The 21,574-nt window shown below is 40.4% G+C and overlaps 1 protein-coding gene across 1 annotated transcript in view; it reads left to right on the top strand.

Moving 5' to 3' along the window:
- The window catches only part of rlf (RLF zinc finger), a 68,930-nt gene extending 53,654 nt beyond the window's left edge, over nt 1-15,276 (top strand). The window contains exons 5-8 of the mRNA XM_080211520.1: nt 823-1,025; nt 1,785-1,921; nt 3,184-3,325; nt 4,448-15,276. Coding sequence (XP_080067646.1) covers nt 823-1,025; nt 1,785-1,921; nt 3,184-3,325; nt 4,448-10,120 — 6,155 coding nt within the window. The 3' untranslated portion in view covers nt 10,121-15,276. The remainder of the gene's footprint in view (nt 1-822; nt 1,026-1,784; nt 1,922-3,183; nt 3,326-4,447) is intronic.
- Nucleotides 15,277-21,574: the final 6,298 nt, after the last annotated feature.

Below are 21,574 nucleotides of genomic sequence, written 5' to 3'. Positions count from 1 at the left end.
TGCTGATACTGAATCCCCCAGTGTCAGCATCCTGAAGATTACCATTGACCATCTGAACTGGACTAGCCATATAAATACTGTGGCTACATAAGCAGGTGAGAGGCTAGGTATCCTGTGTCAAGTAAGTCACCATTTGATTTTCCAAAGCCTCTTCATCTACAAGGCACAAATTAGGAGTGTGATGACATACCCTCCACTTGCCTGGATAAAGGCAACTGAAACACTCAAGGCGTTTGACAGCATCCAGGCAAAGCTATCCATTCACAAGCATTCACTTGCTCCACCATGGGTGCACAGTGGCAGCACTGCAAGGTGCAGCACCTTCCAAATCCATGACTGCTATCATTTAGAAGGACAAAGTCAGCAGATGTATGGGAACGCCACCACCTGGAAATTTCCATCCAAGCCGCTGACTATCCTGACTTGGATCTATATCGACGTACCTTCACCGTTGCTATGTCAAAATTCTGGAGCAACCTCTGTGATAGCACTCCGGGTGTACCTACACCACAAGGGCTGCAGAGGTTCAACAAAGCAGCTCTCCACCACCCCCTCGAGAATAATTAGGAATGGGCAATGAATGCTGGCCTGGCCAACGATGCCGAAACCCCCTGAATGAGTAGTTTTTAAAATTGTGTACCAAATAGCTGCGATTGCTGAAATGAAGGGTAGTTTCAAGACTAGCCAAGGAGAGGTCTTGGGACTAGAAAGAGAGAAAATGGGATTGGGAAATTAGTTTTTTCTAATGTCAAGGTATAGTCATCAAGCATGCATCATCCAAGGTATACGTTATGGTCTGACGATTTTTTTCTGTTCATATAGTAAACAATTACTTGATCCAAGAGGGGCCTACGTTCCTTGAGATGCGCATTAAACATCTGATGAAGGCAGATCGCAAGTTTGATGCCACACTGCTTGCAAAGTGTTGTGCAGAAAATTCAGAAATTAACAGAAAAGGTGCTTTTCGACAAATCTACCTCACTTGTCTCTGCGCAATGGGACCCAATGAGGAAGCAGCAAAAGAGGTAAAAAAAAAATCTTTTATTTGATCATGTGTACAGCCAGAAAATTTGTTTCTAGAATTGGATCTCCATGTTCTGGGAGGTTCATCAGGAAAAGTAGATCCCCATTGTATTCATGACATTTTCACAAAAATAATAGATTAGTTTAGGTAAATGGTTCAAATGTAAACACTGTGGCATCAAGGCCCAGTTTGTCATGTCAACTGGCAGTTCAGAGAGAACCTACAAGAGTGGCCTCTGCTACTCAGTACAAAATTATAAGACAAAAGAAATTTGAGCTTTTCGGGTTTGAAAGATGTTCTGATAAATGTAGCTTAACTGGATGGCGCATAGAAAAGCCAAACCTAGAGTTTGACTCTGAGAGCATGATGGGATAAAATCCACATTCAAGATCGTGCAAAGCATTTTTGGGATAGATGTTTTAGATTTCATTTGCAAAATTAATCAGCATATGAAACAGTCCAGGCAGACTAGTGGAGGTAAAAATCCATGATCATTCTAGGAATTCATTGTTGTTTGAAGGGTGTTTTGGGAACACTGCTTGAATGGGCTTCCTTATCTATATTTGTTTTGTGATCTTGCAATGTTCTAACGTATTTGGAGAATGAGGCAAAGAACTTGATGTTAATAAGCATCATTTTCAGCAGCATTTGGAGGCTGTCTGTTATCAAGTAGGGTTTGGAGCAAACTTTTGAGTTAATATGTTCAAATTGGAATCAGAAAGATTATCCATTCTAACATTTGAAACTTTGTTTCCGATAGATTGCACATGTTGATTGCAAGGAAGTACTGGATATTATTTGTAACTTGGAGTCCGAAGGCCAGGATAATGCTGCCTTTGTCCTATGTACAACGTTCCTTACCCATCAGTTGCAACAGGAAAGTGTCTATTGCTCTTGGTAAGTTTTAGTTGATTAGTGCTTTACATAATCATGGTAGCTGATGCATGAATATGTGCATGTTTATTCACATGCAGGGCTGTTACTGAGATTTTAGCACTGTATATTAAGTATTCCACTGCCTGGCATGTTAAGTATTTGTTTCCATTGTCTTTTTAGTTGTTTCTCTTGTATTTCTGTGGGTTTTTAAAATTTGTTCATGGGATATGTGCATCACTGATTATGTCAGCATTTGTTGCTGAACCCTAATTCCTCTTGAGGGTGATGGTGAACTCCCTTCTTCAAGCGCTGCAGTCCACGTGTTGTAAGAACACTCCCAGTGTTGATAGGAGGGGACTTCCAGAATTTTGACCCAGTGGCAGTGAAGTTATACAGGGGGTGTTTTGTTGATTACCAGTGTATTTGTGAACTGATTAGATTGAGCATGTTTTACCTCTGCTTTGAAACAGTAACTATAGCTTATTATCTTTGACATTCCCCTCTGCTGAAGATGTAAATTGTTTGTTGGGATTTTGCTGTAATGTGGCAGTCAGGGCCCGGGGGACTCCATTCCAATGGCAGTTCAGAGAGAATCTATAAAATTGACCTCTGGTACTCAGTACAGACAAAAAAAAAAATTGAGCTTTTCAGGATTAAAAGATGTCCCAATAGATGTATCTAACAACATCTTTAGTTCTTCCTCATACTAGCATAAATGCACATTTGAGCCAAGATTGGCACAGGATCAGTGCAGTATTAACCATATATAGCATCATAGCTGATTCTGATCCTAGCCTCAACTGATGTTTGCTATCCAGAAACAGTGGAAACTCAAGTTGATATTCCTTCTTCCTAACCCAGAAACCTTAAGCCAAATGTAGTCACTCTCGCTGCCATTGTTGTGATTATCTAACTCAGCATCGATCAGAGACCAAAGCTAATGCCATTTGACCTGTCTGTTTCAACTTCTCACTGGGGGAAACATTTATAAGTTAACCAGAATTGTTTTGTCATGTTACATTTAATGTTTTAAATTATATTTTGGTTCCTGTTCAATGCATGTAGTCATCATGGATGAAAATTTGTAACAGTTAAGCAGATGTCCTCTGTAGTTACTTGATTTGTTTCTGTGCATGATCTAGCTGGAGTATACCCAGGAGAGGCAATCTATTTTTGGCTACATGCAGTGAGTGGAATCTGGTTATGCTGTCACTTTCTAAAAAATCGCTTCTGGGTTTAACTCTGGAAACAGAAAATAATTGTTCCTTTCATTTTCTGCAAAGGGAACTCACTCTATTTTGGAGCAAGTTGCAACGGAGAATGGATCCCTCTTTGGATTCCTTCCTAGAACGTTGTCGGCAGCTTGGTATTATTGCAAGGACAGTGTACCACATATTCTTCCTAATAAAAGTTATCCAATCTGAAGTAAGTAGCCAGATGATCTCTTGGAATTTTAAAATATTAGCTATAGTAGTGCCTGTACTTTAACTGTTGCACTGAAAATTAACTTGCTTTAGTTCTTACTAGAGTTGCTTCAAAAAGGATATTAAAGCTCATAATCACTTGTCAGTTGATACTTTCAGCATATTTCCATAGCCATGTTGCTCTTTTTTGACTATGAATTTGAAATAGGATTAATTCAGATACATATCCAAAGTCTTTCGAATATTGTTTACTGCAATACCATCTTAAATTCAATGTTAGCTGACTCTAAGCCTGTCCAGCGATCAACCATCAATTGAAAGACATACCCATAGCCATATGGGTATGTCTGTATCTCAAGCTAGATGGGCTTGAGATAGCTGAAGACTTTGCAAAGATATTCCATAGTCAACTTTTGAGTGATACCAAATCAGAATTTTCCTACCCAATAGATAATTTTCAGCCTGTGTCAAAGTACACCTGTTTTATGTGAATACCAACAACTGTCCTGTCAACAGTATTTTCTTTTGAGGAAATGCTTCTAATTTCATAAGTTCTGTCTCCTTCATTTTCACCATGTTGCTTGCACGAACATCAATCTTGGTCCCGTTCCTACCCATGCCCACTCTTCTCTGCCTCCTCTTCCTGTCCCACCAAGAGAACCTTTGAATCATCTCGTCCCCCATGCCTCAGAGATGTACTCAATATTGCTCTTCCTTTGGAGAGTTACTTCCAAGTTGGCTGGGTGACACTGATTTTAAGATGTAGAGTGTTGAGGTATGTTGAACAGTCCCTCAGACTCTTGATTTTAAATGTTCAATGTAAGAAAATTATAGTTAAAAGCTTGTAAGACAACACTAACATCTACTATGGAGGATGACTGGTTTTCTGCTGTGAATACTGTTCTACAATACTTGTTACAAGGGTGGCTGGCTGTGTCCTCTCTACCTCAAGTAAAGCAGTTTCCTCTTAATCACTGCCAAAGTAAGAATCTAATGTGATAATTGGCATTTTCCTGACTCATGCACAATATTATCTTTTAATTGCATTTTTGTTATTGTTATCAGAATGATACACGTTCCTTAAGATAGGAAAAAGAAACAATTTTTTTTGTTTGTTTCACAGGCAGAAGGAGCTGGTCTCCCCATTTCTATTGAACTGTGTGTAGGAGCCCTTCGTATTCAGTCTAATGAAAATGCAGAGATGAAGATTTCCATTTGTAAAACCATCGCGTGTTTGATGCCAGATGACCTTGAAGTCAGACGTGCTTGTCAACTCACTCAGTTCCTGCTGGAACCCACAGTGGATGCATACCGTGAAGTGGAAAAGTTGTATAAGCAGCCTGATCAAAAATATGATGAGGAAAATGGCCCTATTCCTAATTCATTACACTGTGAACTTTTGTTGGTTTTAAAATCCCACTGGCCTTTTGATCCAGAGTTTTGGGATTGGAAAACCCTAAAACGTCATTGCAGGGGGCATCTGGGAGACCAGGCTGCTGCAATTTCAGAAGATGAACTCAGCGAAGATGAGTTAGATGGTGATGAACTCTTTGATCAGATGAGCAAAATCCCAGAGACAATAAATGACGGAAGAGAGAGAGATGGAGAAAGTCTCATCAAGAAGAAAGAGAAGGTGATGTCTGAGAGGTATTATAGATGGCTTCAAAATATGTTCTTCTGTGTGCTGTGCAAGAAAGATTATGTTGTGGCAAGAATTGTACATCATGCAAAGACTCACATTAGAGATGGAATATTTTCCTGCCCTGTCTGTGCAAAGAAATTTAAGAAAAAGGAGCAGTTTACTCCGCATGTAAAGGAGCACATAAAGAAACCCAAGAGAGAGAAAAAGCAGAAAAAGAAAGCAGAAGCAGCTGAAAAATCTCTGCTACCTGCATTAAACGTGAGTCCACCTCCTAAGCATCAGCTTCCTGTAGATGAAGTGAAAGAGTCGGTTAAAAAAGAGATGGAGGAAAATGACTACATTATCTTCAGTGGAACTGACTCAGTGGAGGAAGGACAAGGTGATGTGTCCAAACCAGAAGTGGACGAACCTGCTCTGTCACAGTGGACAGAAAGTTATCCGTGTCCAGGGACAGACTGTTTAAGGTCATTTAAATACTACAAAAATCTCACAGCCCATTTGAAAAATGACCACTTGGACAATGATGAAAACGTAAAGCACTTCCTTGAAATGAATAACAGGAAGGCATTGTGCAAATACTGCCGGCGCCATTTTGTCAGTGACTACCATCTTAAAGCCCACTTAAAAGTACACTCGGGGTTGCAGCCCTACATTTGCATTCAGATGGACTGCAACGCAAGCTTTCAGGCCTTTGCTGACCTTGTGAAACACAGGAAACAACATAAGGAGTTCCGATCCAAATGTACGTTTAAAGGTTGCAACAAGGTTTTCAGCGGATCTTGCTTGTTGTATCACCATGAAGCCCAGCATTACAGAGAGGCAGCCTATTCCTGCAACTTATCTGGCTGCAAGAAATTCTACTTTTCGAAAAGTGAGTTTCAAAATCACCTGCAAACGCACGGTATAACAAGACTGGAAGATTTTGAGGCTAAATTTCTGAAAAAAGAGAGTGACACCACAGAAGGTCTGGTCGATGATGGTCCTAAGCTTGTGACAGCAGAGGAGAAACTTCATCCCAACAGTTCCACAGAAGATACAACTGTGAAATTAAATGAAATTGCAGGAAAGTCTTCTGAAAGTTGCAGCTATTCTCTGCCCCAAGACATGGTCAAAAGAGAAAATGAAGCACAGTACAGTCCCGTTGGTTCTTGTTACCCAGTGGCGCAAGGTACCGGGAGTGCAGATTCCAGTTTTGTCAGCAAGAGTCGACCTGGAAATAGCAATCTGCAGAATGTTTATTCTGAAAATCTGCTTGTGCCACTAGAAAAATTGGCATCATTTAAAGAGCTGAGTGACATTGAGGATATGATGAAAGCAGCTACCCTTCATCCAGAAATTAACAGAAGCCTGGCTAAGCACAAAATCACAACTGGGGTTGGCGGTAGCTTGACAGCCTTAAATAAGCTTACTTGTGGTATAGATGGCTGTGTTGTGATGTATGCCTTGACAAAGGACCTGAAGAAACACATTAAAATAGCTCATCCAAACTACTACAAGGTTAAGAAGCGAATTGATAAACACAGCAGAGATGTCTTGAAAGGTTCTGCACCGAATCAAGTCAAAGTTAAAACTGAATTAGGACAGCAGGCACCACCAAGGTTGTCATTGCAGGGAGATGAAGGAGAATCAGTTCCACCTGTGATTGAAGTTTGTGGAAATAAAAATGTGTTGCTCAAAACTCAGCGAGCCAAGAAGCCCAAGAACAACAGAAATGCCAAGTGGCCTGCTATTTTTAAGGATAATAAGTTTGTGTGCTCCAGATGTTTCAAAGAGTTTTCGAACCCCAAATCACTTGGTGGCCACCTGGCTCGCAAAATAAAATGCCCATTGCTTGCTGAGCGTAGTGCAGAGACCATGCCTATGAAGGGGTTTATAGACCAGCCTCCAAATGGTGCCAGTTGTGCTCCTGTTGTGCCAACTCTGGAAGAACTTGTAAGGGCTCTGCAGAGGCTGCAGTTGGATAAATCTGAAGCATTTAAAAACGAAGTGATGGTATGTGCTTCCACTTTATCTCCACCACCTTCAGCAGAGCTGCCCCCTACATCGATCCCCACCAGTGATGCTTCTGTTTCCACACTGTCGTGTAATGATTCCCAAATGCAGCCACATTCTCATGAGCTCTTCCAAAGTGATTCTTCATCTAAAGAGGACGCTGGAATCATTAAACCATTCGTCTGTGACCATGAAGGATGTGCCTTTAAGGCAATGACCAAAGACGGCCTCATCAACCATTATGTTAAAACTCATAAGTATTCTAAGGAGAAGGTTCTTCAGCTAAGCAGGTTTCAACTCAGGTTTGCACCATTCAAATGCCACATCTGCCTAAGAACATTTACAAGAAAAACAAATCTTAGAACGCACTATAAACAAATGCACAGGTTCAGTAAAGAGGACATGCAGAGAGGAAAGTTTTCCTACATAAACTGTGTCTCTGTTCCTAGCAATACAAATCCACAGCTGAATGTGCCAAATATCCTAATTAAAACTGAGAATGACAGTCCACACCTGACTGAAGATAACTTGAGCAGTGCTCAGAACGTCGCTGAAAGGCTGAGTTTGCCTGAGAACGCTGGACCTATTAAGACAGAAGAGGGTTGTCTTTACCCAGTGAGTGTTCCTTACCAGATGAAAAACTTTAATTTATTTGGGGATGACGAGCGTGGACACCTTGGCCCAGTGAGTGGAAGTTGGCGCCAGACGGGGAGTGATTCAGAGAATACAATGAATGAATCCTTCACTACTGAAAGGGAATGTTCAGAATCCACAGAATCTTTAAAATCTGAGGAGCTGCGTTTGAATGGCAGCATGGAATCTAGTATGATGCCAGATAGTGCAGATGATTCAGAGTCCAAGGAAGAAGGTCGAGGGAGCAGAAGAATTGGTGCTAAAAGTAATTTATGCTACATCTTAAACAAATACCACAAACCTTATCATTGCATTCATAAGGGCTGTTCTGCAGCTTTCACTGGGCAGCCAAATTTGATACGCCATTACCAAACTGTACATCAGTACAACCGGGAACAAATGTTTTTAGAAGAAGATCAAGGGAATGCCAAGAAAGACCATACCAAAGTGAAGAAAATCTTCAAATGCAAATTTGAAGGTTGCACCAAACGCTTCCAATATCCTAGAGTGCTTCTGAGACACTACAGTGAGATTCACAAGCTCGCAGGTAGTGAAACTGGCAAGTATGCTTGTAATCAGCCAGACTGTCTTGCTTCCTTTAATGTGTACAGCAACCTCAGACGGCACCTGCAACAAGCTCATGAGATTAATCTTGAAGTCAAAAGGGAAGCTCCAGGTGACTTGCAATTTAAGTGCAGTATAGACGGTTGCAGCCGGACTTACACCATCCGTTCCAGCTACCTACGCCACGTCCAAAGACAGCACAAAGCCCACTATAAGTCAATATTGCTGAGGCCGCGTAAAAATTTTCAGTATGACTGTAAACCTGACTTGGAAAGATACGACCACAGTCACCTTATTGATGGGGTTGCCCACAGCTCTTCCTCAACAGTTGAACCTGATAAGCTATTTGGGCAAGAACGTCTCACTGATGAAGACAGCTGTGGCTCTGCACTACTCAGCGAGCCTAACCTGGAACGAATCAATGCAGAGCGTCTTATTGACGATGGCAGCACAGATTCTGAATCTGAGGTTGAGCCTGATTATGAAAGATACCAGAAGCATCTTGACTCATATGATTCAGCACCAAGTCTAACTGAGTCTAACTTTGAAGGCCACAACAGTGGATTTCTTGATGGCAAAACCTACAGAAAAGCAGCTGAATTGGAGTCTGATTTAGAAAAGGGTGACACTGAACATCATTCTGATGACACAAGTGATTCAGCAGCACAAGAGGAAGCCTCGGAGAGAAAAGAATCTTGTACGGCCTTGGACAGTTCCCTTGTGGATGATTCTGAAAAGGATCCAAGAAAATCACTCCGATGTTGTGATTTTGTGCTTAAGAGTACAGACCATGGATTCGCAATGTGCAAAGCAGAAGTTTTGAGGGATCAGTTTCCATGCATGGTCGATGACTGTCAAACGGTTGTCCTGAGTCGACGCAGTGTTTTGAGACACTACAAGGTACAGCACAAGATGGCAGCTAAATACGTTGAGCAGAACTTGAATGCACTCCTGGTGTGCAAAAAATACTCCGATCCATCACACAGTGAAAAATTGGGATCTGATTCACTGAAGCTTCCCAAAAAGCTGGTCTCCGAGCAAACTGAGGAAACTCCAAGTTGCAGTGTTCTTAGGCAGCAAAATGGAGAAACGCCTGTTAAAACGGAGTATAAAATTGAACCTGAGCAAATTGGAACAGGACAACAATTGCATAACTGCAGTGTGGGAAATGGGAACGATACTGTTTCAGGCAGTGGGAATGTTCTGTTTCCTGGGAAAACTGTAAGTAGCAATTCTGCCACAGGGATGGCAAACAGAGGTCCAAGCTTCAAAGAAAATGATGCAAATCAGGCTTTTTTACCTAAAAATGGAGGGGTAATTACAAATTTAGCAAAACAAAGTATGAGCCAGAATGGTCCACTTGTCACTAAATTAAAGCAGCCGTTGAAAAGAAAGTCTGAAATGGAGGGACAGTCACAGAGAACAAATTCCACTTTGACGCAGGGCTCATTCTTTGGCACCAAAGATGGCCAACAGAGCCAGAATGGCCAGCAGAAACCCTTTGACTTGACCACCTATAAGCCTATAGGCTTTGAAGCCTCTTTTCTGAAGTTTATTCAAGAAAGTGAAGACACTGAGAATGACGTTGATGAAACGTGGCATTGGGAACCACCTAAACGCTGCAAAAAGTATACTTCACAAAAGAGGGAGTCACCAATTAACACTGGATCGAAAGAATCGACAATGGAAAACTGTAAAGAGTACAGTGCAGACTGTGACAAAAATGACTCTGTGCACAGCAGTTTTCCAGCAATTGAGCCTCTAATTTCACCGGGGCCATCTCCATCTTTGGAGAACTTGCGAACAATATTGGATAAGGCACTCACAGACTGTGGAGACCTTGCCTTAAAGCAACTTCATTTTCTTCGCCCAGTAGTTGTCCTTGAAAGGTCTGAGTTTTCCACTCCCCTACTAGAACTGTTTCCAACAAAAAAGAGTGACGAACTCTGTGTGGGAAGTTCATAGAACTGTGTGTATTTTGCAAACTGAAATCACTATACTGTAACCTAATATAGAGCGGTGAAAGCAGTGCTGCAGAGAATAAAAAGTGAATACACCTGGAACTTCCGTTTGGGAAACAAAAGCTTGGTTTGTTCTGGTTTTTGTGCATGATTGTGTGTGTGTGTATATGGAACAAGTATTAGGGTACTTATCGGGGATTAGTAGTTCTTACTAAAAGAACTTGATTTGAATGTGCACGTACTGGTGCTCTTCTGTAATATATTGTACACTACATCTCCTTTATGTATGGGTTTTGAGATAGTACACAGTCAATTAAATGGCAATTTTTCACAAAAATATTGTACTGATGGATTTGTACTATAAATTGTATTGATGCTTTTGTGGGAGGGTGGGGGAGTGCGGTCATCTAATTGATACCTGGGAATCAATATAGTCTTGACGGTTAAGTTATCAATAAAGAAAAGATATTTCTTATGCTGCAACAGAGCTTTGGTTACCTAAGTTTTAAGTTAAATCTATAGTTCACTCCGAAATATTCTTGCAACCAAAATAATCTATTAACTGGATCTATAAAGTGCTCTGGCTAATTTTATTTTTTGTAGATTTCCACCTGTTTCACTTTTACAAGACTTTCTACACAAAAGTTGGCTCAAATATGATCTAAAATGGGCTCCGAAGCTCTATTGCTGTAAATGGAATTCTCCCTTTAGCTTACTACTGTGTAGCATTTCTTTTGTTGTGGATTCCATTTTCTTTTTTAAAATGGACCAAATAGGCCAGTATTCAGTCACTATTTTCCTGTGCATTTCAATTACCTGTTTCATCCCAGTGTTATAGGTCTTTGATATACATGATAAAGTAACACCTTAAAGAAGTGTGTGCTGGGGTGGTAGATCACCAAAGCTTTAAATGTTTTGAATTACCGCATTAATCATTCAAGATGTTTTCAGTTTGAATTTTCCAATCTGTATATCTGTCTGGTTTAAGCCTAGGTGATTTGGCCAGTACATTGTACTTACCTTCTAGTAAGGCCTATCAGAAGGCTTTGGTTGATGTACACCAATTTGAACAAACCAAATGCATTATAAAACAAGGCTTTTCAGTGACTTCTAAAAAGTGCTGAAGAGGCTTTGGTAATGTAGTTACTGGGTAGATAATTGACTTTGTTATTATACAAGTGATAATAGAATGGCCCGAGTTACACCATAGATTTTACAGTGGGACTTTTTTAAAAAAAATGTTTCAATTGGAATATTTTTCCTGTGCTAAATTAGTCCAGCCTTGTAGACCCTTGAAGCATAGTGAGATTCATTGAGCCATTTTTGAATACAAGTTCTTTGGATGTTTTGTGCTTCCAAAACATTGCGGAACCTACATCTATTCAGTTAAATTGATAAAGGGTGCTATGTATTGCATATAGTATATTGGTATGTTTAAAACCCTAGAAGTGTTACATCTGTCTGAACATATGGTCCCATCTGAACTGAGGATCTTTCATCCAACAATTCTGGGACGGAGGATCTGGGGATATCTTTGGGCCAATGTAGTCTTGGTAGTTCCTTGGACTATGTTGCTGTGGATTGTTATGAGCTTTAGGGGTGAGGCACATAGGCCACTGTTAATCCTAACAGTTAAGTCTGAAAATTAAATTTGACTACAAAAGGCTAAACTAAACCGTGAAGACTTAACTAGTTAGAGTCTGTGTTTTTGTTTCCTGATTAGTGTGTTCTCCATGTATATTACACTTTACAGTTGTAAAAACTTAGTTTTTTTGTATAAATTTTGAGTGAAGTTCTATTTTTATCCTGATTTGTGATAGCTGATGGTGTTACCTGAGCTTTTAGTTTTCTGTTGAGTTCATGAGACTACTATTACAGTGTTGGATTGACTCATGCTTTAAAATCCATTAAACTAATGAGATGCAGCATAGTAGGTTTACAGTATTAAGTTTTAAAGGGACAGTCCCAGCAAACTGGGCAGTATTTGTCCTCACATGCGTGTTCTGTTTACAGTTGTGGCTTATCTGCTATGTAACTCTGCTTTTTAAGTACTGCAGCACCAGCTTTGACCAAATGTATTCATGCTTCTTTTGCAAGTTCCAACCAAAATGTAAGTGGAAATTTTAAACCTCCTGAATGAAGAGTAATGCATTTGCAAGCATTTTACTTCTGACATGAAAACTGAGCCAAACGCTTTATTTTACAGCACCTTAAATAACATTGCAACAAATTTCAGACAGATCTTTGTTCTGTTGAGTTTTGCCATCTATCTATCTCCTTATGTAAGATGCCAGAATCATCATGTCTCAGTTTTCTTGCTGACTTCACTGCTAATAAACTTACCAAACAAAAAAAGGTTAATCAAATCCAGAATCTGCTATTGTATACAATATGACAATGCAACAGTTGGATTTTCTGCCAAGTTGTCCATTCTGTTTAAGTGGGGCACAGATGCTTTGTTTTGAAGTGAACACCTCAGTCTTGGGCATGAGGATAGAGATGGAAATTGTTCTTTATTTTGACATACAAAAATCAACATGATTGCAAAATAGGAAATCTTGCTTTCAAATGCTGACGTTTGCCTCCCTAAAACAACCAAAAGGGAGTAAAGATAATACTTTAACAATCAGGAGTATTGAATTCCCATTTCAGCATATGATTAAAAATTAACAAGAAGTTAAATTTAAAAGGGTTTGAATAAACTACTGATCTCCTGTAGCATTGCATACAGACAGAATGTGATTGTCCTTGCCAGTCTCTCTCCCTCTCTTTCCCTTTTGTTTTCTCTCTGCCCTCTTCTACCTTTTGTTGTTGTGAATAGCATGTCAATGGAAGAGATCAGCTATAACAATAAACAAAATATTGGGGGGGAGGGGTGGAGCAAAGCATTAAGCAAATATAGCATCAGCTCCTTTTCCATAGTTTTCCACAACTCCCGTTACTCATTTTCTTTCCTGCCACTTTTTTGACATCTAAATCAAGGAAGCACTATTTTTCCTACTCCAGCCTCTCTGAATCTCGTTCTGATTTGTCTCCTTTATTTACACACCTTTCACTTTGAAAGATTTATGCAGCACAAAACCAAAGCCACAACATATATATAAATAAAATCAAATGTCATTTTTTTCTTCACACCCTCCATTTACAATTCAAAATGGAGCAACTGGAATAAATCACAGGAATATTTCAAACGTCAAAAAGATTTTTGAGACAGATTGTAATCATCTTTCCCTGTGTGTTTGACAACAAATGCCAATTTAAGGAAATTATTTCTTCCTCTGCTGCGAGACACTGTGAGAGGACTGCAAACTTTATATATAATACCAGGCTGTTTTCACTCAATTGACTATTCAATTAAATGAACAAAATAAAACCTGTTGGGTTTTTTTGGGGGGGTTTGTGACTTTAAAACGTTGTATCCAATATAAAAAGCACATCTGAATTATGTCAGCTTCAGAGATACAGTAATAGCTTCAACAATTGCCTTTTATCCAGCTGGCTAAGTTGGTACACTTTGTCATTATATTCATTTTTGCCTTGGGAATGATAGGAAAACAAATTGTCTTCAGCTATCTTGTAACAATGGGTTTTTATTTGAAGGGATCAGGGGGGGGAGTTAGAATTTGGAGCCTTCCATTCTAGTGAAGGATTACTCCTACTAATTTGCCTTGGATACCCCAATCTGAAAGCTGCAAAAAATTGCCTCCAGTTACTAGAGGTTAGATTTTCAGTCAGATTATCAGATGCTGATATCAGTCTCCGCACCAGGTTAGATCCCTGGCACAGGAAAGACATTTTGGAATGAGTTTAGAACTCATTCAGCAATCTCTTTTCCAGATCTGCCAGAATTAGCTAAAAATAGGTAATGAACCTAACATTCTGACTGACCTTGCTCCATCATCCTTCTGGGTAGTCCAAATTGATCCTCAAATTCTGAGCTATTGCTAGAAACAAAACGCTTCAAATATTCAGCGCGTTAGGCAGCCTTTTTTTTTAGTGAGAGAAACAGTTAACATTTCAGGTCAGCAACCTTTCATCAGAACAGTTGTCGACTTTAAACATTAATTCTCCTTCTCTCCAAAGATACTGCTTAACTAAATTTTCTTTTATTTCCAATTTCCAGAATCTGAATTATTTTACTTTTGTGCCTATCTATATTACTGTTACCTATAATTAGCTGTTTTTGTCTCCCTCGTATTTTGAATAACTGGAAGGAACATTGTTCTTGGTTTCCACTAAATTACTGACTACCCAACTTTAATTTCTGGTTCTCATGCTGTCTGTAAGCTGATATTTCTTCAGGCTCTGTTCCTCTCCTTCAAATCTGCCATCTTTACTCTCAGAAAGCTATTGTATCTATTTTTGCATAAGCCTGCCCCAACTCCAAACTGCTTTTCCCCTCAAGACCTTAAGTATGTTGTTGCTTATGAAATCTGTGCTCATCTTGGAGCTCATGTTTGCATTCCTGTTAGGCTTCTGACCAGCCATACTACTGAAAAGGCTCCCCATCAATATTATGGATGTGTGACTGGTAAAGGTAAACTATCCCTCCTTGAGCTGTCTGCAGCCTTTTACATGGTTGAGCATCTCCAACGCCTTTCCAGTGTTTGGGTGGAACTGCGCTCACTTGGTTCCATCCACATTTATCTAACTGTAGTCAGAGAATTACTTGTAATGGCTTCCTTTCCATCTCCATCATAGTTAGCTTGGGTGTCTTCCACTGATCTATGCTTGGACCCCTTCACTTTCTCATCCACATGCTGTCCTCGATGAAATATCTGAAAACACAGCATGAGTTTTCAGATGTGCGCTAATGACATCCAGCTCCACCTCACTGCCACCTCTCTTGATCTTCCCCCACCCCTCTCCACTGTCTAAACTATAAACATTGCAGTACTAGATGAGAAAATATTTTCTTCAGTTAAGTAACAGAAGACTGAAGCCAGTGTCTTTGGTCCCCACCACAACTTTGACTCCATCCCTCACCTTGATGACAGGTGGTTTGCAATCATATTTGACCTGGAAATGAGCAATTGCAAATGTTTATCGAAATAGTTCTCTCAACAAAGATATATCCCAGAGAGGAGAATGAAGAATTCTAGGACAGGATAAATCAACCATGATTAACCAAGGAAGTTGAAGATTATTAAAACAAAGGGGCGGGAAAGAAAAAGCAATGTGGCAAAATTAGTGGTAAGCTAGAGGATTGGGCAAGGTTAAAAAAACCAACAAAAGACCAAAAACTAAGAGGTAGAAAATAAACAATGAAGGTAAACTAGCGAGTAAATGAAAATAGAGCTTTTTATAATATGAGGCCAAAGTGAACAAAAAAGAAAGAGACTGGGGGTATAATATGGAACCAGGAAATAGAGTAGTTAAATAAATTTGTCAGTTTTCACAATGGAAGACACTAGCATTCCAAAAATAATAATCCAGGGGCAAAAGTGGGGTAGGAAATATAATAGTCAATAGAGGAAAAAGTTTAGGGAAACCAATGGAGCCAAGTGCTGGTAAGCCCCCAGGGCCTAATTGGCTGTATCCTAGGATATTAATAGAAATAGCAACAGATAGTGGATACGCTGGTAGTCTTCCAAGGATCCTTAATTTCTGGAAAAGAGTATAGAATATTGAAAACTGCCCTTATTCAAACTACGAGGGAGACAAAAACAGCTAATTATAGGCTATTTTTTAGCTTTAACGTCTGTCATTGGGAAAATGTTAGTTATAAAGGCTAATAGCAGAGCATTTAGAAATATATAATATCAAGCAGAGTCAGCATGACTTCATGAGGGGAAATCATGTCTGACAAATTGAAATGGTAATGAGCAGGATCGAAAAAGGAATCAGTGGATACAATATACTTGGATTTGCAAGAAGCATTTGATAAGGTATTACATAAAAGACTAAAAAGCCTATGATGTTGCAGATAGTACATGAGCATAGAAGTTTGGGTAACTAATAGAAGAGTTGGGATTAAGGGCATTTTTAGGATGGCCACCTGTATCTAGTGGCATGCCACAGGGATCAGTACTGAGGTCAATTATTTACATAAATGACTTGGATGAGGGAAGTGAATACATTACTGCCAAGTTTGTGGATGGCACACAGGGAAGCCACATGATGATGGTGACAGTCTACAGAACAATGTAGCCAGGTTGAGTGGTCAAAAACTTGGCGGTTGGAGCATATAGTATAAGAAAATGTGAAGTTATGCACTTTGTTGGAAAGAATAAAGGAGCTGAATATTAAATAGATTGCAGAAAGTGTCAGCATAGAGGGATTTAGCAGTTGTGTATAAACCACAAAGCTAGCATGCAAGCTTAGGTAATAAGGAAGGCAAATGGAATGTTGGCCTTTATTTCGAAGGGAATGGAGTACAAAATAGGGAAGTCTTAATTAGTTAGACCACACCTGGAATCGTTTTGGTCACCTTTTCTAAGGAAAGACAAGCAGCATTGGAGGCAGCCCAGAGAAGGTTTACTGGGTTGACCCTGGGTATGGAGGGATTTCCTTATGGGGAAAGCTTGAGTAGGTTGGGCCTATGCTCATTGGAGTTTAGAAGAATGAGAGGTGACCTTATTGAGACACAAAGGATTCTTAAGGCATTTAACAGGGTAAATGCTGAGGTTGTTTCCCTTTGTGGAACAATCTAAGACCGGAGGGCATAATCTCTAAGGGAGTTGCCCATTCAAGATAGACATGCCGAATTTCTTCTCAGGGTCATGAATCCAGAATTCTTTCCTGCAGAGGGCTGTAGTGGTTGGATTGTTATGCTCAAAGCTGAGATTTTTACTCAAGGGAATCGACGGTTATGGGGATAGGTGGGAAAGTGAGTCGACGATTATCAATCATGATCTCATTGAATGGTGGAGCAGATTGATGGGACAAATACAACTTCTGTTCCTACGTTATATAGTCTTCCAATCAGACATCATGCCAACATCAAGACTCTATTTCCTCCTCTAGCATTACCTGACACCATCTCTACCACAGTTCATCTACTGAAATCTTCACCCGTCCCTTTGTTACCTCTAGACTGTTGCAGTCCTGGCCAGTAGCTCACGTTCTTTCTTTGATAAACTTGAGATTCAAAGCTTTGCTCTTTAGCTCCTAATTCATACTCAATCCTATTCAGTGTGCTCACTGACACACTGATCCCCAGTTAGTCAGAGGTTTACACATGGAAACAGGCCCTTTGGCCCAACTTGTCCATGCTGCCCTTTTGTTTTAAACCCCTAACTAATCTCAATTGCTTGCATTTGGCCCATATCCCTCTACACCCTTCATACCCATGTAACTGTCTAAATACTTTTTAAAAGACAAACTTGTACTCACGTCTTCTACTACCTCTGGCAGCTTGTTCCAGACATTCACCACCTTCTGTGAAAAAATTGCCCCTTTTGTATCTCTCCCCTGTTACCTTAAACCTATGCCCTCTAGTTTTAGATACCTACTTTTGGGGAAAGAGATTGACTGTCTAGCTGATCTGTGCCCCTCGTTATTTTATAGACCTCTATAAAATCACCCCTCAGCTTCTACACGCCAGAGGAAAAAGTCCCAGTCTATTCAGCCTGTCTTCATTAACTCAAACTATCAACCTGGTAGCATCTTAGTAAATCTTTTCTGCACTCTTTCTAGTTTAATAATATCCTTTCTATAATAGGGTGACCAGAACTGTACACAGTATTCTAAGTGTGGCCTTACCAATGTCTTGTACAACTTGAGTAACATATCAATTTTTAAAACTCATTCCCTATCTCTCTCATCCCATCTGGCTCCACAATCCTCTAATTCTGACCTTTAGAGCATTGCCAATTTTAATTGATGGTGCTGTATTTAGCTGTTTAGATGCAAAGCCCCAGAATTCCCTCCCCAAACATCTTGGCACTTTGACCTTTAAAATGCCCCAAATCCTACCTATCTGACAAAGCTTTAGGTTATCTGCCCTAATGTCCGTGTGTTGCTGTGTCAAGTTGTGTTTTCTAATTCTGCGGTGAAGCTCCTTAAGGCATCTTATTGCATTAAAAGCAGTATATAAAATCCATGTTGTTTATTGGTGCATTTGTGCCTCGGGCAGACTGGATGGCCATCCAGTTCATGTGTGAATGTGTCATGAAGTCTTCTACACCTTATTGCAATTGCAGCTATTAAGTTCAGAGCTTGCTGAGCACACAACAAAAGAATGTTCAGGTAATGGAAAAAGAACTCGAACATCAGCTACTGTCAGATGGTTGAACTCTTGATTTGATTAATTATTGTTGCATGTATTAGTATATAGTGAAAAGCGTTGTTTCTTGCATGGTATACAGACAAAGCATATGATACATAGAAGGAAAAGAGAGCGTGCAGAATATGGTGTTTACAGTTCTAGGTTGGCTGTAGCATGAGGTCAACTTAATATGAGGTAGGTTCATTCAAAAGTCTGATGGCAGCAGGGAAGAGGCTGTTCTAGAGTCAGTTGGTATGTGGCCTCAGACTTTTGAATCTTTTTCCTGATGGAAGAAGGTGGATGAGAGTATTTCTGGGGTGCTAGCTGTTTTTCTGAGGCAACAGGAAGTGTAGACAGAGTCAGTGGATGGAAGACTGATTTGCGTGATGGATTTTTGTAGTTTCTTGAGGTCTTAGGCAGAGCAGGAGCCATACTCAGCTGTGATGCAACTAAAAAGAATGCTTTCTATGGTGCATCTTTAAAAGTTGGTGGGAGCCGTAGCAGACTTGCCAAACTTCCTTAGTCTTCTGCGAAAGTAGAGATGTTGGTGGGCTTTCTCAACTGATGTCAGCACCGGGGGACCAGGGCAAGTTGTCGGTGATTTGGACATCCAAGAACTTGAAGCTCTTGACCATTTCTACTTTGCCCCCATTGATATAGACAGGGACATGTTCTCCACTAGAATTCCCTGAATCAATGGCAATCTCTTTCATTTTGTTGATATTGAGGGATAGATTATTGTTGCTGCACCAGTTGTTCAGATTCTCTCATTCCTGTATTCTGCCTTGTCATTGTTTGAGATCCAACCCACTATGGTGGTGTCGTCAGCAAACTTAAAAATCAAGTTGGAGGGAATTTTGTCATAGATTTATAAGGTGTATACTAGGCGGCTGAGGACACAGCCTTGTGGGGCACTGGTGTTGAGGATAATCATGGAGGTGGCGTTAGTTGCTGTGGTAGAGATGTGTTGGACAATGCTAGAAGAGAAAGTAGTCAGTCTTGGTGTTGGCATGATGTGGGATTGGAAGACCATATGACGTAGGAACAGAAGTTGTATTCGGCCCATCAAATCTGTGCCTCCGTTCAATGAGATCATAACTGATAATCTTTGACTCACTTTCACCTTATCCCCATAACCCTTGAATCCCTTGCTGAGTAAAAGTCTGTCTATCTCAGCCTTTAACACAATGACCCAACCTCTGCAGGAAAGAATTTCGCAGATTTGTGACCCTGAGAGAAGAAATTCCTCATCTCTGCCTTAAATGGGCAATTCCCTTACTGAGGCTCGAGAGTCTGGAGAGGCAATTCTATTCATGGCCTTACTGCAACCCTTGTTCTAGTTTTTTTAAGCGCTTTTACAAGGTTTCAAAGTGATTGGATTTTAAAGAAAAGAAATTTTAACAATCAAAGCTTTTTGTGCAATGATTCCAGTGCTTGTGTCTATTTGAAGTATTAAGGTTTGAACGTGTACACTTCTGGCTAGGAGACACCAGCCAACAACTGATCTGTTTCAAGGCAAGGCTTGCATTTATAGAATGACTTTCATGACAGAAACATAGAATGTAGTAGCAGGCCATTCAGCCCTTTGAGCCTGCTTTGCCATTCAGTGTGATCTTGGCTGATGCCCCATCAATGCCATTCTCGTGCATGCTCCCCATATCTCTTGACATCTTTTTTGAGTCTAGAAATCTATTTCCTCAAATATATTCAGGGACTTGGTCTCTGCCACTTTCTGTGGTAGAGAATTCCATAGGTTCACCATCCTGAGTGAAGAAGTTTCTCATCTCAGTCCTAAATGGCCTAACCCATAACCTTGTTCTAGACTCATCCAGTCGGAGGAAACTATCACGACATCCAGTCTGAAAATTTTATGTTTCAATTAAATTCCCTCATTCTTAATTCCAGTGAATACAGGCTCGGTTGACCCAATTGCCTTGTATGGCAATCCTGCCAAACCAGGAATCGCTCTAGTAAGCTTTGCTGTATTCCCTCTGGCAAGTACATCTTTCCTGATATTAGGAGATCAAAACTGTACACACTGCTAGATGTAGTCTCACCAAGGCCCTGTACAGCTGCAGTAATACATCATTGACCCTTACTGAAGTCCTCTTGCAATGATCGACCACCAGAAGCACTTTCCAGCCAACTAAGTATTTTTGATGTGTAGTCACTTGTAATTTAATCAATTTGCACACACTCCCATCAGCAGCACTGAACTGGTGATCAGATAATCTATTTTCGTGATGTTGATTGAAGGATAAATGTTTTGGTCTGGACACCAGGGATAACTCCCCTGTTCTTAGATGTTTTCATGTCTACCTGAGAGAGCAGACAGAGCCTTGATTTAACATCTCAGCTGGAAGATGGCACCTCCAACATTGCAGCATTCAAACAATATTACAGCGGCTGGTTCATCTTGATTTTTATGCCCAAGTCCTGGAATGGATCTTGAACCTTGAACCTGGAACTTTGAGACTCAGGTAAGGATGCTACGAAATGAACAACCAGCTGATGCACTGGAGACATTCAGTCCCTCTTGCCTCATTTAGATCATAGGTGGCATGTACCTTAACTTTATTTGGATCTGTAACCCTTGCCTAGAAGAATCTATCCATTGCCATTTTCAAATGTTCAACTGACCTCATGTCAACACTGTTTGGAGGAGAGTGCTCCAGATTTACACTTTATTATATAAAATGCTCTTGCATCTTCCCTGAATGGCCCAGTTTGGAATGTTCTGTGCTCTATGTCCGTGCCAAACAAAAGTGAACTTCACAATACAACAATGAAAAGATATTTGCAAGACCCTCACATGAGCTCTTGTGATGAATTGGTGTTGCTGCATCTGTGTATGAGTTTTTTTTGTCCCTTTGTGCTAGTCTGTTCCATGGATACCAACTGAACTTCTGTAACTCGCCCTGAACAATTCTTTTTGATAGGTGTCTTTGGGTAGCTACTTTGGGCATCTCAGCCTGGCCTTTGCCCTTTTTCCTACCCCTCACTTCACATCCCCATACACTTGCACCATACGGAATCAGTTACTGTGTTTGGCTAGTTTTCTTTCTCTCATCTTCCCTTTCCTGTTCTGAGTCCCCTGGGTCCTCTGTCCAGGGCTGAGTGTGCTACGTGCTGTGGCTATTTGCTGATACCCTAGCTGAGTCTTGGAACCTTGCCTGTCTAGCTGAGTGCCACCACCCTCTCCCTGAGTGGCATACTAATCTGGTGAATTGTTCCCAGATGCCATCAATG

Source organism: Carcharhinus amblyrhynchos, chromosome 24, assembly GCF_965287045.1.
Source record: "Carcharhinus amblyrhynchos chromosome 24, sCarAmb.v2.hapA, whole genome shotgun sequence".
NCBI classification, from domain to species: Eukaryota; Metazoa; Chordata; class Chondrichthyes; order Carcharhiniformes; family Carcharhinidae; genus Carcharhinus; species Carcharhinus amblyrhynchos.
This window is presented reverse-complemented; position numbering and strand designations above follow the sequence as displayed.